This window comes from Falco punctatus (genome assembly GCF_963210335.1).
Source record: "Falco punctatus genome assembly, chromosome: 2".
Classification (NCBI taxonomy): Eukaryota; Metazoa; Chordata; class Aves; order Falconiformes; family Falconidae; genus Falco; species Falco punctatus.
The window spans coordinates 69,303,654-69,331,567 of record NC_137581.1 but is presented as its reverse complement, the minus strand read 5'-3'; the positions used below and the strand labels follow the sequence as shown (position 1 = coordinate 69,331,567).

General features: G+C 40.3%; 2 protein-coding genes across 4 annotated transcripts in view; one reads left to right on the top strand and one right to left on the bottom strand.

The window, feature by feature from the left end:
• Positions 1–15,706, top strand: part of CNOT11 (CCR4-NOT transcription complex subunit 11) — a 25,443-nt gene extending 9,737 nt beyond the window's left edge. The window contains exons 6-9 of one of the 3 annotated variants that reach the window (XR_013926357.1): positions 424–520; positions 3,564–3,646; positions 14,153–14,241; positions 15,487–15,706. Coding sequence is in view for 1 of the 3 variants with exons in the window: in XM_080377325.1 (XP_080233451.1) it covers positions 424–520; positions 3,128–3,325 (295 nt within the window). In the remaining 2 variants the exon portion in view is untranslated. Of the gene's footprint in view, positions 1–423; positions 521–3,127; positions 3,466–3,563; positions 3,647–14,152; positions 14,242–15,486 lie in introns of those variants that run through there. The other 2 variants (XR_013926356.1, XM_080377325.1) reach the window with 2 other exon arrangements.
• RNF149 (ring finger protein 149) lies at positions 9,477–27,914 on the bottom strand. Its single transcript, XM_080377328.1, has 8 exons — positions 27,314–27,914; positions 20,706–20,956; positions 17,777–17,845; positions 14,825–14,907; positions 14,259–14,355; positions 13,721–13,750; positions 11,405–11,600; positions 9,477–11,025 (listed from the first exon to the last, which is right to left on the bottom strand). Exons 1-8 carry the CDS (start codon positions 27,771–27,773, stop codon positions 10,967–10,969), a joined length of 1,245 nt encoding a protein of 414 aa, XP_080233454.1. The 5' UTR covers positions 27,774–27,914; the 3' UTR covers positions 9,477–10,966.

Below are 27,914 nucleotides of genomic sequence, written 5' to 3'. Positions count from 1 at the left end.
GGAAAGAGTTCAGCATCTAGATTCCGTACCTGAAATTCAAATATGAGTACAAAATTGTATTACAGTGCTTATTGCAGAAGAATCTTGGTACTTGGATAGCTTGGGGGCTTCATCTCAAATTGGAAACTAATGTCATTGACTCACTTGGTAAGTGAAATGTAAAGCAAATGTTTGTAGGTGTGTTAAATATACTAGAAACCAATCTAGCTCAGCTTCTGTACTGTCAGAACTGAAAAAAAAAAAGGGTTTGGACTTTTAATGAAGAAATTTAAATTAGAACTAAATCTGTAGAAGCTGTCAGAAAGCAGTTTTGTATGACATGACTGGGAATAAAGTAGTACCACAGGTCTAACTCATCTGTTCTGCAATGGAATCACTAGATTTATGGCTTCATAAAGCACTGGATATTTTTAATTTGAACAGGCTTACTACTGCAGTTGATCTCCCACCTGAATTTATTCATCTTTATATCTCCAATTGTATTTCCACGTGTGAACAGATTAAAGACAAATATATGCAGGTGAGTACTTCAGTAAACTGGTTAGGAGAAAGGGTCCCATATATTGCTTTTTGTAATATGTGCTGAGATTTTGTAAGGTTGATAGCATTAAGTTATTGTGTCTTACTGCTTCTTTTTTCAAAGGCACTTTTTTTTTTTGCTAACACACTATGCAGTTCTTTATAATGTTTAACAGATGTTTCTTTATACTGTTCCCTACTTTTCTGTAGATATAATACACTTATCCCTGGCCAAACTGCAGTTTTATGTGGCTTGGGTCCTTACTTACAAAAAAAGTTTATCTGTCAGTCAGTGTAGCTCTTCTTCACCCACAGTATTAGTTGTTTACCTTCTGCTTAAAGCTTCAAGTTTCTTTTCTGTGCAAGTGTGCCCACCACTTACAGACATTTGAGGTGATTAACAAAACTCACGTGGAAGTCTTGACCTTCAGCCATGACCTACAACAGCTTGCAGATTTCCTCAAAGACCTAAAAAGCTTGTTTTCTGTCTTCCTAACACCATAGTCTCTGCTTCCCAAGCCCGTCATGCTTCCTCAGTCCCAGCACGCTAGTTGTAGCAATTTCAAGGATCTCTACCCCCTGGGGAGGTTTTCACACCTTTGGCAGCAAGGTTGCCTACATGCTGTGCAAGGTAGTTCCTTCCTTCTATCCTAAACTCATCTGTTGGTTTTACCAAGCGCCCAGTAGAGCTTGTTTTCTTGGATGTGTCATTGGTGAAAAACCATTCCATGTTCAGTTTACCCAAGGCTTTGTGAATCTTGACCAAGTCCTGCCTCAGCTGCTTCCTCTCAATACTGAAGGACTGCAACATCTTTAGTCTCGTGCAACAAGGCAGCTGTTCCTTTCCCTTAAGCTTTTTTGGTGTCCTTCTCTAGTGCATTCTCTAGCTCTACTATATCCTTAAGCTGCAGAGATGAAAATTGTGTGCAGTACACAAGATATGGGTGCAGCATGGGTTTAGATAGCAGCAAAACCCCCTCTCTTATTCTCAGTACCCTTCCAGATGATGACTAACCATTTGTTATCTTTTGATGGCTGCTGTTGCTTTTCTGCTTTGGGACTCTGCCAGATACACATGGGTGGCTTGTTCTGTGACCTGCTAAATGGCTGTGCCTATTATACTTGGTAGCAGAATAGGAAAATAGCAGGAGATCTAGGCTGCAGCTGAGAATATGCCCACAGAATGGGACACTTGTGTTCAAAGGGGCTGCTGAGAGCATGTAGCAGCTGTGCTTCAGGCACGCAGTGGACAAAAAAGAACAGAGGGTTGAGGAACACATACTGATCACCAAGCAGCATGCAAAGTTTGTGAGATCTAACATTTGTTAATACTCCTATCATAAGAGGCCTCACAGCAACTGAGACACAAGATGTTTTGTTTGAAAAGTATGGTACAAAAACATTCCTTTTGGAAGTGAAGGAGGCATGGTCCTCGGAGACTGGGAGTCAGCCAGTATGTTGCATTTGTACTTTTGTTCTGATTTTCGTGTTCCTCAGTTATTAAAGTTACTCTTGTAACTAATATGTATGCAGAGAAAACACATCATGCCTTTTGACTGCAGTGAAGGAATTAACTTGTTCAGTTTCTAAATTCTCGTGGTGTAGGTAGAAAATTTTGCAGTAGTAAGCTCAGTTCCTGTAAAAATAGTTGATATCTTATTTTCATTGTCAAATAATTTAAAATGATTTGGACACATCATCTATCAAGTCCCCTCAGTTCCATCTAATAAACATCGCTTGTGTATATAGTAGCCTTTAGGAAAGTTTTGGGTTCAACTCTTTTTCACAATGTGGAAGTATGAGACCACTTTAATAATAAAGATCTCCTTTTGTCCTTGAGGAAAAATGTACTCTGTATAAAGCAGAGTTAGTGGCTGGATCTGTGTAGGTTCCAGTTCCTAGGTCTCTGCTTCCCAACTCACCAGTTTGCCCTCCGAGGTGTTACCTAAGCAGCCCTTAGGAAGGAGGAACACCTCAGAGATCCCATCTTGTCACTGGATCAGGCAGGAAATGTGCCAGGAACTCTCAGGCATGTTCTTGGGTTAGATCTCCCTGGTACTGTCTTTCCTTCCAAGATAGAGCAGGAGGGTCATGTTCTAATTCAGCAATAAAGCACTTCCCACAAAGCAAGTTTGGGATCAATGCCTTAATCATGTGGTGACTGGGGAATTTTGAGATGTGAAGCTTGGGGGTTTTTTATTATTAATTGTGTTATTGTAGAAAATAAGACTAAGCAGGACCCTAGTGATACCATCTTAAGCTATGATCCCTTCTTTCTGACTTTATGCAGAGATTACGTAATAGATAAATTTAAGTACAGTGCAGAGGTAGATCTGGTGCTTCATTTGTGCGTGGGATTAATCTTGACAAAGCTCCTGTATCTAGAAGCTATAGAAGTACTATAAATCAGAGGTGCCCATTTCTCAAATACAGTAGTATGGGAGATGGAAGAGTTGAGGCAGCATGCATGAAGCTTGGGAACAAGATTACTGCTGAAACTGAATTGCTCCTGAAATGCCTCAGTTGTACTGCTGAGTGCCAACAGTTCTTCAACTGACTTGGTTGCAAACATTTATCTGGATTATGAAACCTTTCTTTTCAATTTCAGAACCGTCTGGTACGTCTTGTTTGTGTCTTTCTTCAGTCTTTAATCAGAAACAAAATTATTAATGTACAGGACTTGTTTATAGAAGTGCAAGCATTCTGTATTGAGTTCAGTCGGATACGAGAAGCAGCTGGCCTTTTCAGATTGCTGAAGACACTAGACACTGGGGAAAATCCATCAGAGACAAAAACATCAAAGTAAAACCACTGTGTTGCTGGCAAAAAAACTGCCAGTTTTCTATGCCAATTAATTGTATATTTTAAACTGAAGTCACTGGATTATGTAATACATTATAAATAGCATTTTATGCATTTAAACAATAAATAATGCTTTTTCTGGTATACATGCTTTGGTTTGTGGAATGTGTTAGGCCTTATATGTGTGCTGTTGTTGACTGTGGGTTAAACTCTCTGTATGTCATGCATATCCTGAACTACAGGCTCTAATTCCAGAGAGATTGTGAATGATACTTGCCTTGTGTCTGGAATTGTTTGCAAGTAACTAAAGTCAACTTGTATCAAGGTAAGTCACTTCAGTTCCTGTTTTTCCTTTCTTTCATGTCAAGACCTAGAAGCTGGATATAACTTCCTAACGATGCGTGCTGGTTTCAGTGAGTAAGGGAAAGTGTGTCTTGGTGTCTAGAAAAAGCTAAAGGTTTATCTTTACATGGCAGAAATTAAGTTTTGGGTGCTGTAGGCTCAGAGTGATACTCAGAGATCACTGAATCTTTCCAGAACGCTGGCCTCATACCATCCCTAGCTGAAATACCACACCTATTTCATGCTTGTAAGAATGTTTCACTGAGGAAAGATGGCCCCCTCTTTTCCATAAAAATCAAAGTTACAAGCTGCTTCTTGCTTCAGAACTTGCATAAGCAGTTGCTCTGTGGCTACCAAAATTACTGTAGCCTCTTCCTTCTCAAGCATGTAGTCACAGTACCATTTGGGTGCTAGATGCCAGGTATTGGGAAAACTAGGGAAGGAATCGACTGAAGTATTACTTTAAGCTGATGGTAGCATAGCTGCTGTTTAAGCCCTGAGACTGAAAAGGAAAACAACTTGAAAAGCTGGCTAGTTCTAATTTAATGCTGCTTGATAAATGAAATCTGTTTTAAATCTGCATCTGCTTCTCAAACTTTTATGAAGTACAAGATCAATAATGCAAGGTCAGTCTTGACTGCCTTTTGGTTTTCTCTTTCCAAGTAATTTAAGTTGCTAAATTGCTTGGATTGAAAATCCCATTGATCTGTCATTTTATGCAGCATAATCTTTTAGTAAGAAGTCCTGTGAGAAGCATCTCTGTTCATTAGAGGTTAGACTTGTATAGCTTCCTAGAGTCAAGATGTATTAGGCTAACTAAATTAGCATTTATTTAAGGTCTGTTCCAATTCTAGACATTCCTTCTAAAATCCAAGACACTTGCTAAAGTCAGTTAGCAGCAGTTGACATAGTTTGTGCTCTGAACTTGTACCTTAATGCTTTACATCTATTAATGTTATTGAAATATCTTCTATGTACTAGCACCCCTCTTCAAAAACATGGTTAAAACCCCATTTTATATAGGTTTTAGGCTTTTGTTTGGAATTTACTACTACAGCTTATGACAAAATAATAAGCTCCATCAGAAAACTGAACCAATAGATTACTTTAAAAGAACTTAAGCCTTGCCAAAAAAAAAAAAGTTGCTACTATACTACAGCGAAAGCCTAGCTATTTTGCCACTGCACACTGACATACACAATGGCAATAAACTAGTCAAGTCTGTTTTGCCTGTGCTGGTAACTGTTTCTTATCTTGACCCATGAGTTTTTTTATCTCCCTCCCTCTTCAATAAGGACATGGGAAGTGAGAGCAGCTGGGTGGGTATCTAGTAGCCACCCAGGGTTAAACCCCCAGAGCCAGGTAGTGGTTACATGGAAAAAATGCCACATGTTGAAAAGATGTGCCTCTTCAGCTAGCCAGCATGAAGTTAAGTTTGTTTTGTGCTGGGCTAGCACTGAGGGGCCTGGAGCTCTTTAAGCACAGCAAAGAAAACAAAACTCTCAAGCTTCTTTTACATTGCTTTTTTTAAAGGTCTGTATAATTTATTACAGAGCTTGAGCTTTTAGCCATTAAGTTACAACAATGCATAACTTGACATTCTTACAGTTGTACATACACAATGGAAGAGACATAGCCCAGTGCTTAATCCAAACAATGCAACCAAGTTATTACAAGGTTACCATGAAAGATAGTCAATTGTGAATACCTGTTGACAGACTAGCAAGTCCAAATGTTTATAGTAGAAGTAACTGGCCTCAAAGTTTTGGACTTAAGCTTCAGACTCACAAAATGATGAAAACTTAAATTATTTCACTCTTCTGAATTAAGAAGAATATGCTCCTTTTAAAAATGCAGTATTATTACCATGTTTCAGATGGTGAAAAGCAGCTTCAGGTCCAATGGAAGTATAACACAGTTTCCAGGCAACGCATTCTTCACACAAACACATGCAATTATAGAGACATTCTACTTTTAAAACTTTCTCAAATCAAGTTTTGCAATACAGCAGGATATCAGAGGAGAGAGATCAGGACTTGTATTGAACAAAAACAAAAGCCTTCAGCTTGATTTGTGCATGTTTAATCTACAATTCCAATTCCCAAATCTTCACATCACCTAGGAGAGAAAAGAACACACCTAGTAAAGATCAGTTGCAAGGACAGAAGACATGTTACAAATTTTTACAGCCATTCTGTTTAGAAAAAAAATAAATGCTGCTGCTACCTTCCATTTCAGGAACTGTAATTCACCATGGCCCCATTATAAACTGCATCTCTTCAACTTACCCAAGGGGAGTCTTGCTCTTCCCTCCTCCACCCCAACTCCTCATCCTCTTAGCCCAGCTCTAAAACTCCATGAGGATATTCAGTTTCCTAGCTTGTCAAAGTACAGCTTTGATGAATCTAGTGTTCTGCCTCTTAAGATGAATCACATACTTTTAATCTGAATGTGAGACAGAAGCAAGTAAACTAGAGGAGAAAAGGAAAACTAGAAAGGACCACTATTTCTTCTTGCAACAGCAAGCCATTAAATCTGTCCAAGCCATTGTGCAAAGTGTCTCCCAGCCTGGTGGCTGAAAGGAGACACACAGAAAACAGTCTTGTCAAGCTGCCAACACAATTTGATTCACCCAGCAGCCAACATCAAGAACTCCACTCCCTTCAGGTTAACCCAATGAGATACTGACTGCTCTAGTGGATTTCAGTTCCACCTCTAAAGCTGCAGGGTCAGTATGTTCTTACTGATCTCAGTATCTTTGTCCAGCACAGAAACACTGAATTCAATGCCAAGTGCTGAAAATCAAACCAATGAAAACTACACATGCAACCTCTCCACTCAAAAAACCCAACCAACAAACCAAAAACCCCACCCAAAAAGCAAACACACACACACCCCCAAACACCCACCTAACCTTCACCACAATATCATCATTACTGGCTTGATTCGGGATGCTAAAGACTCTGTTGAGCAACAGTTCGCAGTTTTACACATCAACATACCCAGTGCTGGTAACCCATGTTTTTATTACACTAACAACTGAAATAATGTTACACAAATTCAGAATGCCATTCCTAACCTACTGGTGTATGCTTCAAAGTACAGTTGGTACCGCTAACAGTAGTTGTGTATCTAGACAGGAGAAGTCTGCTTTTATGGGGCAGCTAAATATTCAGCCCAACCTTTGGGTCCTATTTGTTGCCGGTATAATGTAAAACCAACACCTTTGGCTTCCGATTGAGCTTATCAAAACCCTGCACGCACAGATACTGCCTCTTGCTCAGGCATCCTCTGAACCACAAGGCATGGGAAGTGGGGTAACCATTGCCACACACTTGCTGGGCTCCTTCTCTGCACAACTACTACTAGCTCGTCTTGGAGAAAGCTTAGCAGGCCAGGCAGAAAACCTGGACAACCATTCCTGAATCTGTAAGTGATTAAAAAAAGTTTTTGCGTGTTTGACAAAGTTGTTGCAATGGTGTCTCTCCGTGCCAGTTACACCCTGGCACAGGATCAGAATTCCCAAAGTGTAACAGCCCAGCTTTGGCAGGAATATACTGATGCCAAATTTATTAAGTCAGCATGGATTAAAAGCATTCTCACTGTAGTTAAATTATCCTACGACTCCTCTGGCATACCTCCAGAATCTAGCACTAATTACTGGCAACAGGTTACTGGACTGTATTCACATACTCAGGGGGGAAGGAGTTACTGCTATCTAATCTAACTTCCCTAGTACTTGCAAAGAATCTCCTCCAAGTATTGTTTAGAGTCAAAGCAGCAGCAAGTCTAGGGGTCATTAGTAAAAGAAAATAAAAATTTTCTAGTGACTTTGGTACTGCAGATAATTAACTCACTATTAACATGCATTTAGATCTGAAATGTCTATGGTTCAGTTTTGCTTGCTATCAAGTCTGAAGGCTGAAGCTAGTTTAAACAGTTACTGTAACATTTTCTAGTTTGGCATTTGTAGATTATTAATAAACGAAAAATACTGAACAAAGCTGGGCCTGTAGTTTTCACTTTAAACACCATTTTGACATGCTCATAGCTCCTTTTTAAAAATCACTGCAGCTTCAGAAATGTTCTCCCCGACGATAACAGCAAAACTAATGAAGCCGTGCTGACGAACACCATACTAACAAAACTTATCCTACAACAATAACATCCCTTAGTCCTGTTAGGGATTCTTCCCAACTGACTTCCTCAACATCACACTGGGGGGCTGTCCACTTCACCTGGGCGCTGTGCTTCAGCTTCACACACCATCACACCACATGAATGCCTCTAGTAAGAAATCCTCTGCCCGATTCGCGCAAGATCTTGACAAAGGGACACAGGTCTCGGACAAGTTCCTGCATGTTTTATGAAAAACATGCAGCCAGGAAGAGAAAAAGAGATCAAGGCCGGGGGGTGGGGGTGCAGAAGGAACCCACAAGACATACAGCATCAGCTCGCAGGTAGCCTAAGTGCAAGAATCAGATTAAAGGTTCTCCAAACGTAGGGAAGGGAGTCACAAGGCACCTATCCTGCAAAAGGATTCGGGAGGGGCAGGGCAGGGCAAGACTCATTAGTTCTGACCTTCACAGCAGCTTTTGGTAGGTAAAGTGCTAGAAACACCAGTTTGATCCAACATAGTAGTTCCAGATCAACAAAGACTGGGAACCTCTATTTACCTATAGCTGCCTACATCTGTTTACTCAAAGTTATATATTAGCTGAGCTGTAACAGTAGGTCGTATGCTTCACATTTCTAATCCTCTCCTACTACTGTTTTAAGCTCTCTAGATTGTTTCTTCCCTGCCCTGTACTTTTTATCTTACCACTCTTTTTGTTAATACACATCAGCTTTTTGACTGAGGTCAGACTAATGATTCGCTTCGGAAGATTTTTGTCATTGTGCTCCCAAGGAGAGCAAACTGCTTGCTGGAGGCACTGCAATTCGGCCTTTTATTGTCATCATTCCTCAGCAGCACAGCTGGCCTTACCAGACCTAACTGCACAGATTAACTATGTGTGAACCATATTCAACTGAAACACCTACTTACAAGTTACTACTTTTGTAAAAGGCTGAGATGAAACAGGTATAGTACCAGCATTAGAAACATAACCCAGCAATCTTCATGCTCTGACATTGTTCTAAGTCAGTACACTTCAGATACCGTAAGCGTGCTTTTCAGTTTGCAGGTCCTTTAGCAGTCGTATGGCTTTCTGCCAGATCTCAGCTTTGATTCTTAAAAAAAGCTTTTGGTTCTATAGGTGTTAGGTAAAAGCTGAAGTACTTACCACATTTCTCCTCTCCAGCATGAATATTGTGCTGCAGGTATCAGCAAGACACAATCCACTGGCTGACAAGACTTCTCTTGGCAACTCCTTTTGGTTCCTCCTTGAGCTAGAGTTTAAACCCTCTCAACATTTACTACATCAATGTTCAGTTTTGTGTTAAGGAAGAGGGAGAAGACTTAGTTTTTAATAGTGAAGAGATAGTTAAAAAGGCAGTTCTAGAAATGTTGACAAGCTTCTTTTGGAGACATAAATGTCCCTATACGTGGTCTGGTTTAGTTGTGGGTTGTTTATTTTTTTTTAACTTTTCAGTTTTGGAGATGGCTGGTCAGTCATATTCCATTCTCATGTGCTTCTTGAAAGATAAAGGCATCACAAAAACTTGCACCTGCTGGTGACATCAGAACTACAACCTGACAATTTTTCCAGTAAACCTATAAGTTACACTCCTACAGGGAAGAGGCAGATTTATTTCTTTAAAGTAGGCGTTAATAGGATTTTTTTAAAGGAAATTTAGAGTGAAACATCTGCTCCGTGAAGTAGAAGTTCAGATTATATTTCCCCAGCTGAAACCTCTGTCATTTCTGGAACATTCATTCTAAAATTAAAAAAGTTATTGCTTCTATTGAAGCTCAATATAAGTTAGAAAAACAATTGCATATTTTCTTAAAAACATTCCAAATATACATATTAAAAACAAAACACACCCTAAAACAAATGTCTAGTAAGACACTGTTTTAAGCAACCTGTAGTAACAGCTTTACAGAAGAAAATTGAGGAATGTATACTATTTATAACATGACAATGCTAAAATCCTAAACCATTCACTTAACACTCTTAACAAGTAGTGTTTTAAATATGTGTATTTCTTTACGAAACAGCTTAGCAATTCCTTATATCACTTACAGTATATAAATATTTGAGTAAGAGGTCATAATGGGAGATGCCAGGGTTTATATTTACTCTCAGATGCTTCAGGTTTCTTAAGTGTTTTACTATAAGGCACAATACTGCTAATCTAGAAGAAAGGAAAAGCCATTGGCAAACCTAGTCAAAACTCTTAATGTGGAATATCCAAGAGAAGAATTCCAGCATCTCCATGCAAAGGGAAAAAAAAAAAAAAAGAAAACCCCCAAAAAAACCCCAAACTTTGTAGAGCCTAAGAAACAGTTTCAATTTGTACATAATGAAGTGGGACAGGATGGGAACAGGAATAAGGAGGAAGTAGATTCTTATAAATAAAACTAATAAATATATTTTAGCCATAATTAGCCCTTTACCTCTGTTCTACTGAGTTTAAGATTGAAAGAGGTAACCAGTGTGCATATACCTAAATAAGTCTACATGCTCAGCACGTTAAGACCACCTAGCACAACCTACTACTGCCAAATTCAGTATAAAAAGCTAGCAAGATGGAGAAAGTCTCCTTTTCTCCCAGCATCCACTCCGAGCAGAACACATTACAAGATCAAATTAGTATTTGTTACATCTAAGGAAAGTTGCAACTAGCAATTTTTTCATCACACAAAAAAAGGATATGCAACATATCCGTGAAGTTATTTGATTCCTTCAAGATTACATTATGTCTTTTCTAAGCCTATCCATCTCCAATTACAACAGAACATTTTAATAGTTGTAGTCTTGTAAGTGTTCTCCATGTGTACATACCGAATCTAAATAGTGCATCCAAAATATCTGTTAAGACATTCTACATTGTTTTCACTGCCTAGTCTTCATCTTTGTTAAAGCCCTCTGGAACACAATGACATTGTAACAATGCTTACAGAAAAAGGGTTATTGCATCTTTTTTTAGGATGAGACATCCAGAGGAGATTTTATAAAATCCTCCTGTGTACAAAATTCTTAGTTATTAGCCCTTTTGGAACACCAGCTAGAAAAGTTTGAAAGGTAAAATAATTTACATTGTTATTTTTTCCATTAACTAGACAAAAGTCCATACTAATTAAATAAAAAATAATAGTTCTTCAACAGTCTATTCAAGGTATCTTCCATTAAGCAGTTCAGTGGGAATTTCCATTAGATAGATGATCTCCATGCCGGTTATTACTGACATCCACATCTAGAAGTCAGAAATTAAAGGAAAAATTGTTCATTGATTTACCATTTTAATTCATTTTATCTATTGCATTAATCCAAACTCCAGCAACAAATTTCATGTTCATATATACCTATGGTTCTTAAGATTCTCCAGGTAAATGATCCTCCTAAGACACTGTTTACATCTTCCCCCCACCCCTGCTCAAGACCAGTTTTCTCCAGCTCAACAGAATTCTCTCAAAAAAACCTAGGTGATTGTATTTTGAACATCTGTAACCAGCTCCACTCAGTCTGGTCCCCACTGCGATACTAACACTACTAACATCCGTCAGAGAATGGCTTCTTCTAATGCAACGAATGGCATTATGGAATGTCAAGTGATAAAGTTAATTATTACTTACCAAGTAATGCTGTTGTTTCACCTGCATCCTCTTTTAAACTGGTACACTGTAATACAGACTCATTAGTGGAGGAAGCCGACAATTCGCTTACTTCATTTCTGTCATCATCTTGTAAAGCGATACTCAGACTTCCGACTGAAACACTGCCACTTATCGATTCAGGTATTGCAACTTCAAGTACATCTTCAGGGTCCCCCTTCAAAATGAAAAATATTTAACTGACACTTTTGTCTACCATTAGGCATCACCATTCCTCCATGTTACCACTTTGTAACCTCACCTTATTGGAAAAGATACCGGGTTTTTGCCTATTATCTACGCACTCATGGGTACACTGTGGAGCAGTGTCCACTTCCAGTGCTATTGTCTGACTGCAAAGAAACAAAGCCAAGCAAAAGAAAAGCCTCTTTTTCAAATGCACCCCAAAGCTAAGAGCAGCAACAGGAGGAGTCAGCACAGCCAGCCTTCTGGATGGAGTATTTCAACACCGTAGCAACAGTATTGCTGCAGTCTGGCTAGGAGCAGGCTCAGCACATACAAAGGCTTCACTGAGGAAACTTATTGATCCTTCACGAGTTTGTGGAAGCCTCTGTTTTTCATGACAGTAGTTGGGCAAAGTTAGACTTTTTTTTTTTTTTTTAACCAGAGTGAGCAAACATATGACATCACAACAAACTTCCCTCCTCCTCTACCTCCAGCCTAACTTTCTGTCTGTTCCAAAAATGCAAACGTGCCGGCTTGACACTTTGCAGGAACAAACATCTGCAGCACAGGCAAAGGGATTTATTTCACCCGTTGTATAGCATGAACCATTTCTGATCCATTCTGAAAGTTAATTCAAAGTCCTACATGCACAACTCTGTTCTTACAATTAAGCAGACCACCTTCACTAAACCATTGCCACTGATGGACTGACATTATTTATACATAAACAATTACACTGCAGTACAAGTAGCTACTCTGTGGGCTTCATAACAAGTATTTTTCCTCTCTTCAAACAGTTAGCAAAGACCCGTCTTAAGACTTAAGACATTCTAGGCTTTCTTTCTTTAGCACCAAAGCAACCTATTATTTTGAAAGAAACTGAATTTTAATAAGCTATAGAACTGCTACAATTGCACACAAGTGAAGGCATGTGATACTAATCTCTACATGTGTGGGAAGGGAGCATTCATGATTTTGGATTCCACAGCTTGGGTAGTTAAAATAAGCACTGAAACTGCAAGATACAGCAATGCTCTACTTAGTCAGACATGCTGAACTGCAGTTCTTTTTCTTGCAAGGAATAGCGTAATGCAGAACTAGACCACTGAAGTCCACTATTTACAAAACAAAAACTAGGTAGTAAGACTTAGTGCTTCCTTTCTACTTTGAGCCTTTAAAAATTTTGAAGCATTTAAAGTATTTTTTCTCCATAAAAGCAAATTGAGCCTTCAGCCTCTTTGCAGAAGGTTTAGTATATTTCTGTAGTAAGGCTGCTCATTCTTGTCTGCAGTTATGTCATTCAGCAAGCACAGTGCTGTAAGAAGCTGCCTTGCTCTTCACACTTTTTTCCTCCCATCAGTGAAAAAGTCACACACTCTACAAACTAGACAGAGAAACCTGGATCAGGCTGAAAATTAGGCTAAAAAGCCCTGAACGACTTCCCACATTATTAGGGACTGATGCACGAACAGGACACATTTCTCCCATGCCATTAAAAATCAGAACTGAGCTTCTGTATTTAATGCAATCCCATTCAACATGCTTTCAAACATGCAGAGGAGGTATTATGCCTCCTGGTTAGGCCTGGTATCAGTATTCTCTGCAACAGCATGAATTCAGGGAATAAATGTTCTAGTTCTTCTAGTATTTCAGCCTGTATACAAAAGGCTATATTCCTTCTGCACATGACACAAGTTACATCACCTCCAACAATTAAGAGTGAGCAAAAAATAAGCTGCTAACATAATATTTAAGTACTAATAGCTATTTCACATGACAAAAAGGTTGCAACTCTTGGGTAAAGCGACTTACACAGAAACCCACAATCTGGTACATATATTGCATAGCAAGAGTATTGTCACCTCTGACCAAAAAAAAAAAAAAATAATTCATAGAACTCCTCCATAGACCTGCTAAGTCTCTGCAACAAAACAGGAGAAAAACTAGTCAAAATGCAGACCTAGTCTACGAAAGGAAGGTCCCTGAAGCCAAGGAACACCCCTGTTTTCTGAAGATCTCCACAGATTGGTAGAAGAGAAAAGAGGTACATTCATGCCTACGCCATTTTAGTTGAACTCAAGACTATTTATCAACAGTGACCAAGTAACCTACCGCATGTGTCTTCATCTCTCTTTTCTGGTGCTGTCAGAAAGAAATGAGAGCACATCATTTTCTCTACTTAACCAATTTCTGGTGAATGTCTTTAGGAAGGTTCTAAGTACTGGCTCATTTACAGTGATAAAACATGGCATATGTGGTAGTACACAAGCACTCAAAATAGAAAAAACTGTCATTTTTTCCTTTGAATCGCAGTTCTCAACAAGATCAAATACATGCTCTAGATCTATTGTATTAAGGCAAATTGCCTCACCTCTGCCTCAACTTCTTTCCTATCATCAGCTGGAGACAGAAAAAAAATTTGGTTTATCACAGAAGAGTACACAGAGGATTCATAAGCTGCCCAATACACTGTTTAAGTTCTTAGCTGTAAAATTCCCTTAGTTTTTCTGGTTCTCACCCAATTACTCTTTCATCTTTGCCCAGCTTCTTCAGCCTCGTCAAGCAACAACTGTTCTCATTGTGAACAACATGAAGTCTTTCCTCCTGCACTGTACTTCTACCTTGAAGATTAAGTAAGTGTGCAACATACCCAGTATCCCAAAGCTTTGATAACGTCTAGTTTACACATTGGACAAGTTCGGTGGTCCAAAAGCCAAGGGTCAATGCATGTTCTATGGAAGATGTGCCTAAAGAAAAGAAATGCCCTTTAGAACTTATCATGAAAGCCACACACTATTCCTTCAAACAACGTGCAAGTTACCACATTAAAAAATAAACCCATTCCATTATAGCCCTGACAATTCGGTACTGCTTAACGTAACAGGACAGACAGTTCTGGAAACAGCATCTTTCACATTAGCTTTCTGAAACAAGAGATGTTACTAACCACAAGAACACCACAGAGTTACCAGTTCGACAGTGCACAGTTCTAACTTAAAGCTCTACTTCAACCCTACACTTCTCCCAATTGCTCCTTTTTCCTACATAGATCCAAACCGCTCCATGGTCTCCCAATGCCCTTCAGCACGTAACAGGGCAAACAAATGGCACAGCTTCAACTCTGCTACCAGAGCTTCAGAAGAATTCCCAGAAAGCTCATCACCTATTTCTTTGGGAAAACATGCTAAAGAGGAATGAATAATTACGGCAACTTACTTGCATGGCAGAATTCGGACAGTGTCTTTCAGTTTGTAGTTCTCAATGCACACAGCACAGTTTTCCACATCAACATCTAAACCCTAAATATGTCAACACATTGAAATGCATTACATGCATATTTCATTACAGAACAAGCTTTGTGTAATAACTAATATGTATAAAATGGTTTAGCAAATAAAAATACCTCTCGATATTCCAACAAGAGGTGATCTGATCAAGTGACACCAAATACGAAAGCAGCCAAACCTGGATTTTCTAATTTGAATAGCTATACATGGTACCTTAAGTAATTTAAGTCTCAAACATTGGCTTTGCTCATGGGAGCACAGTAAAATTTCAGTTCAAAATAACTACAAAGTGAAGAAATGTTAAGAGGTCAGCACAGATGAAAACAATGAATTCTTAACTGATGGTCCCAAAGACTTGCAAGTGCTTAGAATTGATTCTTGGGGTTGAATACCGCAAATCCCTTCTTCCCCACTTTTCACTTTTTTCTGCCACATCCTAGTGGATATCCCTTGGTAGCTAAGAGAACTGAAGTATGCAACTTGGGACGGTTTAAAACTTCTGTCCAAGCTCACACCAGAGAGATTGCATTTTGACTGTATTTCCCCACCTCAATATGTTCCCTTCTAAGGTTTATGTATCTTTCCTAACAGGTCTTATTATCTTCTTGAAGCAATACTTATAGCTGCAGTGCAAAGTGATGGATATCTCCAGATTCAAGAAAAATAACTCAGTGTAAATTAGGCTGTATAAAACATGAGTATTAGAAGAACGGACAGTGGGCCTATTTCATCCCTTTCATCCCCTATAAAATAAGAAATAAGTTTTTTGTTTACTGCTTACTGAAGCAGTTCAATTTCATTAAATGTTTTTTTTAATTAAAAAAAATCACTCAAATGAATTACTAATGCAAGCAAACTTTCAAGTTCCAGGCAAGTACCTCCCTCCTTTGCATGCTGTCAATTTACATAATTAATACCTTAAATTCCCAAGTAAATCAAATCAAGATTTTTTTACGGAAGCAAAGCTAAGACAAGTACTTATTCTACAACAAATATTTGTTTTATTCTGTACAAGAGGCAAAATCCAAACACACCATATGTAGCACATACTCAAATGAGTGTCCATTTTACAGTAATCCCATAAGCCTCTCAGGAAAGACCTACATGATAGCAAATACACTTTTAAAATATTGACCTATTTTTAGTTAAATACCTTAACCCCAAGTGAAGTGATAATGAAAGACTGTACTGTGTCACAATAAAAGAAACATACTCTTTTAAATGCCTGAAAATAAATATTTAAAGGTAAAGAACTATGTACATTTACAGAGTAGATAGGACTGTTTTCCAGATAGGTTTGTATTAATTCATGAAAGTACCTCTGCATCAGTAAATTACATAAACTTCCTGATAGTAGGCTGATTCAAATCAAATTAGCAGACATGATTTACCAAGCAGAAAACTTCCATTTTAACAGACAGTTTTTAACCTTATCTCATTCTACTTCACTTAAGAAGCATTCATAGTTACAACCAGCATACTGCGTGTAAAAACTTAGATTCCCCCCATTTATTTTAGTCAATAGTATATCAATGGGAAGGAACTATCTGGTACACCGCAAAAATCTCACGGTACAAATCCTTTTCAGAGGTCTACTGAACATCAAGTTAAAAGCAGTTAATATTTTCCTTGTGGTTCTCACCATAGGTTTTATCATGACCATTTTACATCCATTTCTTCCTATGCTGATGTTATGCTTTGATACTGCTTTACCCAAGTTTTGGTTCAATTCCATCTTGATCTCTGATCTCAACATTGTATGATCAGAGAAGTATGAATATCCCTCTGTTCATAGCTTGAAATAGATTATATTTAATTTTATTCTAAATTCCATCAGAAAGTTACAAATACTTGTAAAATGCTACTTTAAACATGCTGAATGTGTAAGAGGAAAAAATACAAGTTCAAAGATGGTTTTAGGTTTTGTTAAGTTTCAAAACTGACTTACTAAATGAAAGACACATTCTCTGTAGCATGTAACCCAAGCTGAACAGCTTCTGTTGAACTACATCTTTTAATGTTCTTACACATAAATGTCCTTTCTCACTTCAATTTTACTCATGGATTAAAAACCCCTAATCCTTTTTTTTCATCTCTGAGCAAATCAGTCCTTAAGTAAAAACTAATCAAAGACAACAAGGGCTGAGGGAAAAAAATGCCCATGTAGTAGCAGAAGTCTAGTCAGAAGCTAATTTAGCATCTAGGATTAGAGCTGCCTGAAACTAAGACAATATTTTCTTTCAAAACCTTGGCTTTTCCTACTTCAGTTACTAGAATACAGCTATGAGTTTAAGCCATATGCTGTCAAAGCTAACCTTTTGAAAGCTGTTTAATTTTTAGAATAGCTCTCTTTCAATACATAGAAATGTACTTCTAAAAAATTTATGCTTCAAGTCTCTACAGCTCCTTAATGTATTGTATGTTAAAAGATGAAACAAGTGTTTCATTTTTCAAAGCTTTTTGGATTTCTAAGGCCTTCTGATCAATAAAAAGATGGATGTTCTTTTAAGAAAACAAAACATTACAGCAGCTGTAAGAACTGTGCAATCAATAGGTCCTAGGAAGTATTTTGCAATCCACTTGTTGATGTTTTCAAGTGCTGAAAAGATATATTACATTTCCTCATCTTTGCAGTATCAGCCCTGTGGTCTCCTGTGACATTCTGTATAACCAGATACTATTTGCAACAAAACAGCCTTACATTTCATAAGTAGTTCAAATTTGACTCTTAAATTTCAAATTCTGCCTTCTAAGCAAAGGCCCTAAAATAAGCCTAAAATTGTCACACTGAAATTATGTTGTGAGGATTTTAGTTTAAATTCTATGAAGCCATTACAACAGTTTTTAAATCACACAGCAATAGCCAAAGCCACTGAATTACCTTTTCTCCACGTTTCACAGTATGCAGCTGAAGCTGGCTGATGGCTTTCTTGGTTTCTTTCCTATGTCCCTTGAATAAAGATTAAGTATTAGTATACAAGTTTGTTTTCAGATTTATGTTTTAAAGCTTTTCAATATTTTCCATGTGGATTACTAAGTCTTCTGAATGCATATAAAAAAAAATTGATCTCCAATTAATTTTTTCACAAAATACTTCCAACCAGCAGATGTTGAAGAACTGCAAGTTTTGCATTCTAGGGGCACAGCAGCAAATATCTACAAGTGTACTGCTCTTAGAATGAACTCAACAAGCCAAGAACTATGCAGATCAAGTTGACATACATAGCCTTGTATCATGACTGCCTGTATTAAGGGCCTTCCCACACAGGACAATTGGAAATAATGTAGGGTTTAGAGGCAATCAGAGCTGAAACAACAGCCGTATAACCAGAGCTTCTAGTTAGGCAAGCCCGTGAGCAAGCACACCGTGCGTTTTGCACCAGCTTGAGAGAAGGTGGAATCCTGCCGGGCAGCCTACAGCTGGCCACCAGGTCAAAAGGCTGCTTGTAGCTATTAATACTTCCCCTCAGTTAAACACTGCCTCACACATACAAAGCTCTGCACTGAAAGGATACATTATGCAAAGGAGAAGACAAGAAAGGCTTAACAAACATGCGACACCATACTGGACTTCTATACAGTAACAGCCCTACTTATGCTCAGAAGGGAAGCAAGGAAATAAAGCGGTACTGTATTTGAAGACAAAGTACTAGCTACTTGCTAGAGACTAAGAAGCTGAACGCTCCCAATTAACAGATGTTGACCTGTCTAGCAGAAGCCCCCACTGATGAAATACCACAAAGGAACAAAAAACCCAAAGTGGCAACTTTCCTCTGCGGTGATCATTACGACATATCATTCCACAAACTTACAGTATTGAAAATTGGAATTTTTATTTTTTGTAGTGTTAAAAAGAATTAGTCTGAAGGTTCTCGCAGGAATGGACAGAGAACCAGCAGCAGCAGTCTGTTCCACCTTCTGTATCAGCTCAGGGTTTTCTGCACAGTCCTGTTTCATCATCAGTAGCAAGGAGATCTTAAAAAGTTTTACTGCTATACTGATCTTAGAATAAATCTTAAGAAACCCATATTCACCTTAACTTAGCAGCTACACAGCAGCTTGCTTTAAAGCATGACATAGTTAACTCCAAGTTTTAATTATACTGGAGTCAATAAGCCAAGCAAAGTAAGATTTGGGTCAGAAAAGTAGCTTTTTGTTTCCAAAATTATTTTAAGATTCCTGAAGATAAATCTTGACAAAGATCTTCACAAATTTTTGTTTTCAATGGCCATTTTAAAAGAAGGATAACTGAGAAAGTGGCATAACCTTCTAGCACTAGACAATTTCATTGAATTAAAAAGCACTTGTATGACAAGCCCAATGGTAAAATCTATTAAGAGTCTGCAGTACGTATTTCTGGTAAACATTACATTCACCATAAAAAAAAATGCTGTTACAACTATTCATAAAGCCTGTGAACTTCCCATACCATGTACTATCATAAACCCAACAAGAAGCAGCAGCTTTCTTCACCAAGCAACTGTTACAACAAAAAACACACTCCTTTTTCAATAAATCCTTCTCAAAAATTTTGTTTTCTTGAAAGTATTCTCAGAATCAAAGTTCAAAGCTTACAGCTTAGTAGAAAAAACTCCAGGGAAACAACACTGAAAGGAAACCGCAAATTCAACCAATACAGAAGTCCCACATGTTATCCTCAGTCACTGAAAAAAAAAGTTAATTATTTTCCTAGAAGAGTCCTGTAAGTCCCAATCAGACCTCAGACTCCTGAAGGCAAACAAAAATTCCCTTCACTCCTCCCTCAAAGCTAGGATCTACAAGTTCAAGCAGAAGGCAGGGGAAGTCCACGTGATAAGCAGCCATTTGAAACAATTTTTTGTTGTTCTGAACCAAGGATTAAAAAGAGAAATGCTTGCCAAGAAAAATAAGTGCAACTTTCTTTTTCACTTAGTGGAGAACTATGGCAGAGCTTGCTGATTACCATGGAAGGAACCTAACCCATGTGCAAGAGTTGACAAGCACAGGGAAGTTCCATGCTAAGATATTTTCAAAACTCAGGGACTAGGTCCTCAGCTCCAGGTAAGTTACTCCCTTGAATGTCGGGGTTTCAACCAGATAGCCTCCAGAGGTCCCTTTACAACCTAAATTACTCTAGGATGAAGTACTTTCCACAGGGAAAGAAGTAAAGCTGACTTCTTTTAACCTATCAAATAACGGGAATATGGAAAGGGTAAATAAGGAGCAAAGTTATTGCTTCCTAGTCTTCCCAGTACTCCCACCACTCTCAGCACTTTGGGTAGTCCAAGAGAGCTGAATCTCACCACGCATGCCCTTTCTAGGTTGCTGCTATTCAGTACTCTACAGTGAAGTGGCAGGATTACAAGTAGTTTTCATAAAGGTTTAGAACCAAAAATTCTAACTACTTCTGGGCCTTAAGAAACAAATTTACCATGGTCTCTTACAATTTACAAAAACCTAGTTAGGGAAATTAGTACTTTCAGGATGAAAATTACTTAAGAATGAAACTAATTTTCAGTGTCAAAAGGAAGGAAGTTAAGTTAGGTGACAAATCCTACAAGAAGCTGCCTTTACTCAGTTGTTGACAAGTGGCTAAATATACTTCCCATGACTTCATATGCATATCTAATAATTATAACTAGCCAAACCTGCGATGCCAATTAGCACACTGCTTACTAGCCTCACTAACCATAACTGAATAGCATTCACAGATAGTAAAGTAGCCAGAAAGCACCGATTTTCAAGAATGCTTCAATAGACAAGAAAAGTTAGGCAACTGATTTGACACGAGAAGATCATAAATACTCTAAAGCATCATCATCTCTAATTACCTGGTTTCCAAACTGTGATCCTGTATACAGGAAACGTTGTATATAGTAAAATATGAGCCAAGCAAGTGATATAATCATCATGGTGATGAAGGCGATGGCCACAAACACAACTGACTGACCACTAATATATTCCTGCACATGTCGTGTGCCAACAACAATAGTCATTTTTACTGGGATCCCTCTTCGTACAGGCTCCAATATCTCTATTCCTTTTGGATAGCCAACCATTATCACCACTGTATTTCCTGTTCCTGTTGGAGGGGGAAAAAAAAAAAAAAAGTCAGTCATCACAGTAAAAACTAGGCATTCTGGCTGGATGCTAGTTTGGACCTCTTCAGTTAAGATCAGTGAGAAAAGTTACAGGAAACCCACTGAGTTTTTTTCAGGCATAGCAGACTTTTTATGTTAAGTCTATTAGTAAAGAACCCTTTATTTACTTTAGGAACATCTCAAATGCAAGAAACTCCAACAGATGCATCTTTACTGTTTCAAGGCCCTATACTCATTCTACACAGTGAGGTGGGATGTGGACGCCATGCCAAAACCAGACAAGTTATACACATCTCATCTTGAAGTTGCTGAAGTTCTAACATGCAAATCAGGAACAGCTGGTCTTTTATTCGTCAGTGTGGGAATTTTAGCTGCAGACGGAGACAGTATGTGAATACCATGAAGAGAGACACATTCTATTAAGTTTGAATTTCAATCTGAATCTGTAGCACAGTTACACTGGATGTGTGGACAAAAAGAGAAAAAGATATTCAGATATTTAAAATTAAATTACATTAAACATTGAAATACTTAAAAGATTCTTCAATACTAAATATTCAAAATGTAATGTGACTTCACAACAAGAACTTGTTAAGAAATACTCTGGGACTCTTTCGGGGAGCCCAGAACCAAAGCATTTTTCTATTCTGTAGGACTTGAAAGCACTCAATTCATATGAAAAAGTACCTAATTACAAAAAGCTTTAAGCACTATACTGCCACCAAAACCAGTATGATACTGTCAAGACCAACTAGCAGAAACCAAAGATCCTCTGTGACTAGAGTTTTACTCTGTTTTGTCGGGAAGCATCTCCAGTATTGCCTCAGAAACATCTAACACAACCATTACAAAGTAAATTACAAACATATTTGTTACAAATGTCCCCTTTTTACTGGTCTATGCTATTTTTATTGGAATAGTTTGTACTTTGTGCATACCAACACTGTTACACACTATAGCTTTACAACTTGCTTTGCACGCCTACCTTGCAGAAAAAGTGAAAGTAATCTGACAGAGAAAGTAGAGGAAGAAGAAAGAAGAGAGAGGTTTTCCTAGCTGGAAAGCTAAAGCTGTAATGCCACAGCTACCTTTTTAGATTTACAAGATTACTCAACTGAAACAAGACCTCTCACTGTAAACTTAAGCCTTCTTCCCTGCTGGTTGTGCTAGACCCACTACTGAGAAGCTATGTTAAAAGAAATGGTAGCCTAATTTACAATGTTACATCAGGTGGCAATTTTCAAAACTCAAAGCAGCATTCCAGACTCATCCACCTCTCTGCCTACTAAGGCAGAGTTAATTTGCCTGAAATATTTTAAAGAAACTCCTTTAGCTGAGACAGTTCTGGCCGTGACCTCGTTGACCTGGCCACTCTGCTACCACGCCAAGGGGAATTCGCAGAGGTTTCACAGCTCTTCCCTCCACGATGTGCAGATGGTCTGCTGTGGATGAAACACTAGAGGTTCCAGTTACTAGTTGAATAACGCTCCTACCTCAATGTCAGTTACCTTTTTTCAGCTTCACCTTACGCAGCCATCCCACTTCTGGTCACCTACTGTAAGAAACATTATACCCATCTGCCAGATCTAGACCCAGCAAAAGAGCAGGTTTTCCAAATAGAGCTACACTTTGGAACTTTTGAGGATGGTGCAGGAAGACAAGGAAAAAGGCGCTACTGGGGAAAGGCCCAACCTTTGTCTCCCCTCAGGCACCCACCCAGCTCGTGTTGGCTTGCCTGGTGGGTGCATGAGGAGATACAAAAAAAAAAAAAGCTGAAGACAAACAGGACAAATCCACAAGAAACAAGGCTCCACTAATTAATTCTACTCACCAACAATGTGCCGATTCACACAACACAAGTCCAAGCATACTAAGAATTGGATAATGTTATTCTCCTCTCTGAACCAGCATGAAAGCATTACCAGAGACACACATGAATCTCACAGAAAAAAGTACATGAAACACTCCTTGCTTTCTGATCCTGCACAACCCCACAGGGAGTTCACAAGAAAGGAATGTATGAAAGCAGAAGTTTATCTCATATTGCTGAGAATTGTTATCTGCATACCTAAATCAGGAGTTTGGGTCCTACGTCCTTAATCAACTGTAAGAGTTACAAACAACAGAAGGTTGCCTAAGGATGGCTAGTAAACAGTACAGGAGTCCTGAAAAGATTTGTGGTTTCATTCAAGCTTGGGGAAGAAAAGAAGGCTTCAAGATTAGAGGCAACCTGGATTTTTCAATCAATAAAGGTTTCTTCCTCAATCCCGCAATCTTGAGTCAGTTTAATCCTGCTATCTAATGCTCTGTGTGATTCCTATCAAAAAAAGTATCAAAACCCCCACAACTAACAGTAATGCCCTTCTCTGTTTTGTCGCTAGCATGTCCAACTATCAGCCAGTGATTTCCTTGAAACGGAAGTCAGGCTACTTTTGTGCAACGGCTGCTAGACAGTGTGACACCTTCCAGTTTTAGAATTAACACAAGTATGCCATACATTTTTAAATAAATGCCTGTTAAAAGCATTTTAACGGTTTTAAAGACTTGGTGATGAGCCTGCCATTAAAGTTACTCCTGCTTCCTCTGAACAACATAGCAGCTCAACAGCATACAGTCACTCCTTGAGTTAAGCCAGCCACTGATTTCAGATCCATCCTTTCAGTGGTACAGTTCCAGAAGCTTTCAGTAGAAAGCATCAGTAATACAGAAGTTATGCACCATCTGAGAATCCTGATTAGTGCTGAAAGGAGTGTAGCAGAGCTGAATTACATGCCAAGATAACCCTAACTGCTGCTTTGGAGCTGACAAGAGCTTACAGTATTGTGAGTACACAGTTGTTTGCATCTGTTTTGTTCAATATACCTGCATTAAAAAAACAGGACAACGAGGAACAGAACCAGTTGGGTGTATTTTGGCAAAGCTACACCAAATCAAAGATCATTTTCTTTATGTAGCCAAAGTCATACACTCAAGTCCCAAGCTTCCCTTAAATTGACAAGCCACATGCCAAAGCTCCACTCCAGACCTATCAAACTATTGTAGTCAGCCCTCCTTTCTCCCTTCCCTCTGCGTGTCAAGCACAATCGTATTTTATTTTGTAGCCTTCAAGGTATTGAGCTTATGTTCTGATCAGGACCACCAAACCCTAGCTTGAGAGGAGATTCCAAGATGACTGGATGCCCAGCATGAAGTATAACAGGAAAAATACAGAACCAGAAGACCTTTTTTCTTTCCACTGCAGTATACCCCTGCCCCCCGCAAATGTTCAAACCAGCACCAAGCCTCTAACTTTCAGCCTGCTCTCCACAGTACTCCACACCCTGCCTCTCCGGACTCCTCTCCCACCCACTCCCAGCTAATATTTACATACAATACTTACTCCGGTTTTGGAAAGGAATTTGAAGCTTCACCACCACCACCAAAAATAAACAGAGTTAAGACTGCCTGCAAAGTCTGTATTCCTGTAAAACTTAAGTCTGAGTTTATATTATTCAGATTCAATAACTGAAGTACAACTCCTTGGGTCATTTGGGTAAAATGAGTATCTTCCACTGGAAAAAACCTCCTCAGCCACACGTGAAGAAGATGTTTCACTATCACCTCTCTCAAGGAGGCAAGTCATCCAGCATTTTGAACAACATAATTCAAGCAGAAGGCAAAGGCCTGAAAAACATGACACATCAGTAGTCATATTTGAAAACCCTTCTTTTGGAAGGAGGGACATGACTGTAAGGCTACATACGCAAACTCTCAATTCTCCTGTTCCAAAACTTTAATTAAAAATCCTACTCACTGCACACACAAAGCTCATAAAGTACTCACGAACAATAACTAAACTGCAGACTATTTGGAACATTTGTCCTTTATCAAATGCTTTGACACCAGCTAGAGTAAACACTTCTCTGCCTGATCAAGAATCTCTTTTTACTCAAGTTGGAACGTGTCTATGAACACCAAACTATCCCACCACCACCAACAGCACACACATCACCCACCAGAAAGTTCAAAGGCCAGGTTTTTCAGAAGAATGAGAAGACTAAACTTTGAGATCAAAAGGTTATCTATTTACCACCCTCACGTAATTCAGACTGCGCCTCTATCAGCCATAACCATTGTTACACCTCACGTAACTTTCAGTGCCATTAATTGCAAGTCCATTGAGTGGATGTTCCTTAGGCATATAACTCCACTCCTTAGTTACAGCACTGCAGATTTCCCAGAGTATTTATTCTTAGCGCTCCTCTCAGAAGTAGGGTTTGTTTCCTCATGCATCAGTTCGCAGATCCCTTTACCGGAATGGCAAACTTGGATCTTGTGAAATACAGCTTTACCTTCCATGTTCTTTCTTGCCCATTCTCCGTAGACTTCTCCTCCGCCTCCAAAAAACCCAGGATTTAAAACACTAACAGTAATTCTTCCCCATGTTCCCAAAATGCACTGAAAAATTTAAACATTCACATGTTTGAAAGTTTCAACCATGAGACAAAGACTTTTGATTCCAGCTGAGTTAGTGATTATATTGCAATATATTGTATTCCTGCCCCATCAAAAACATCCTGAGGTCCAAGCTGCATCTGTTAAGTCAGTAAGTATATTCTTGCATATATACACAATACTAAATCACACTATTTACACAGGTAGAGCTTTATCAGCAGCATTCTGCCTACTTAAGAGAAAACAAAACAAAGACAACCAGCAATCAGGGAGCGCTTCTCTTTATACCATTTACAGATCTTAACTACAACAGCAAGTCCAAACCTGAGTATATGCCCAAGAGGTCTTTTGCAGCACAGAGGTAACAGAAGAGAGACAGAGACACGTAAAGTATTGTCAGAATAAGCAAGATGAGAAGAGGAGGAAGAGATTCCACAAAAGAGCAAATAACATTTGAGAGGCTACAAGGGCATATAGAGGAATGCAGGAAAATTCCCACAGGCAGGAAAATAATTTTTTTACTGACTGGCCAATACAGAGTGACAGGAAAAAGAAAATGACAGAAGGTGAAGAGGAAAGAATTATTAACCAGAGTACCTGAACTGCCACATGAGATCAACATTACATCTTCCCTAGCATCCCACCTCCACTTTCACAGTGGATTAAGAACACAAGAGACGGGCCAGGCTGACCTACCCAAGCAAGCACGAGGCTAAGAGGAATGGTAATCCCACTTCCAACCCCCAAACTGGTGGCCACTTGGTATTCCAAGAATAGAGATACATTGGTTTCTACCCAATATATCATACACGCTATGAAGTAACAGGTCTCTAACTGAGATTTTTCAGCTCACTACATTAACGAAAGTAAGTTTGGTTTTTTCAGTTCTACTTCACCCAAATTCCTGGTCATCCCCTTCCTCACAACCAAGAACGACAGCTTGGACATTAACAAACTCACTGTTACAGGACCATGCAAAGCACACATCTGAAGCATTTTTATTTTTTTTTATACTTGGTTTGCTTTGTCTTTGTAGCTGCCTCTGAAGATCTTCCAGTTCCTCGGAAGTCTACAAACGCAAAGGGATTTTATAGCAGTTTCAAGGTTTTTCCCTCCCCTTTGATTCAAGCATTTGATGTTGTCACGCTCATAAAAATCCAGCAAGACTTTCCTGTCGTAGCCCAAGCAGACACTGCAGCAGCAGAACATCTGGGTTCTTATCTCAGCAAAAATCAGAGATCTCTTCCGCAGGCTACAGATCACCTGCACGCTTGGACAAGCCAAGCCAACATCCTTCTCCAGGCTTCGGTTTTCCTATCACATTTACAAGCATTTAAGAATTACTTGATACTCAAACCTCTCTCCCAGCCTTTGCAGACCCGCGGGAGAAGAGGACGACGAAGCTGTTACAACGAAGCCTGTACCAAAAGCTATCTTCCAGCCGCCACAGCTCTGCCTTCAGAGGCGCCAGAAGGCATCACCACGGTACCTGGCACGTCTCCGCGCAGCCTGCGGACGGCGGCCTACCTGCACCGCCGGAGCCCTTCTGGCAGGGGGTGCAAAGCAAAGAGGCAGCGCTGCACGCAGCCGTGGCCCCGGCGCCCCCCGTGCCCTCCCCCCGGCAGCCCAGCACCCGGCTGCCCGCTTCGGTGGCTTCGCGCATCTCCTCCCCGGCGCCAGGGCGTGGAACCGGGCAGACAGAGGCCGGTCCCGGCACCTCGCAGCGCGGTTTAAAGGAAGAGGAAGCAAAACCCCGGCTCTCTGCATCGCTTTTACGGGGATTTCTGCCTTCCCCCGTGCCTCACCGCGCAGAGCCGCGCTCCCGCCCCACCGAGGCGGCCCGGCGCCCGCCACAGCCGCCGCCCCCCGGCCCCGCCGGGAGCGCCCAGCCCGGCCCCGCTCACCCAGGTGGGACATGGAGACGGTGCTGTTGCCGAAGCGGGCCTCGTTGTAGATGACCACGGCGGCCGCCCGCTTCCGCGCCGCGTTGGTGACCTTGTCCTTGAAGGTGCAGCCGCCGCGGGCCACCAGGGCGATCCAGGGCGGCGGGTCGCCCTCCGGGGACCCGCGGCCGCCGGGCAGCAGCGGCACGTCGTAGTCGGTGTCGGCCGCGCAGCCCTCCATGTGCCGGGGCGAGGCGCCGCGGGGGATGCCCACCAGGCCCTGGGCGCTCTCCTTGGGCGAGCTGTCCCCGTAGCGGCCGCTCTCCGTGCTGCCCTGCACCGTGCGGTTGCTCAGCGGCTCCACGTACACCGTGCTCACCCACGCCGTGTACCACTCCAGGGCCCGCGCGCCCTGGCCCACCGGCGCCCCCAGCGCCACCAGCGTCGCCGCCACCAGCGCCAGCCGGGCGCGCCGCACCATGGCCCGGCCGCCGCCGCCGCGACGCGGCCCGCCGCGACCAGGAGGAGCGGGAGCAGAGCCGCACCGCCGCCCGCCGCGCCTCGCGCTACCCCGCGGCCACCCCGCGCGGCGCAGGTAACCCCCGTGCCCGCCCCGGGCGGA

Coding starts and splice junctions, on each gene's coding strand:
- RNF149 (XM_080377328.1), bottom strand. CDS start 27,773: ATGGTGCGGCGCGCCCGGCTGGCGCTGGTGGCGGCGACGCTGGTGGCG. Junction 17,846..20,705: donor GATCACAGTTTGGAAACCAG/GTAATTAGAGAT, acceptor TCTTTATTCAAG/GGACATAGGAAAGAAACCAA. Junction 13,751..14,258: donor TCAAAGCTTTGGGATACTGG/GTATGTTGCACA, acceptor TCTTTCTGACAG/CACCAGAAAAGAGAGATGAA.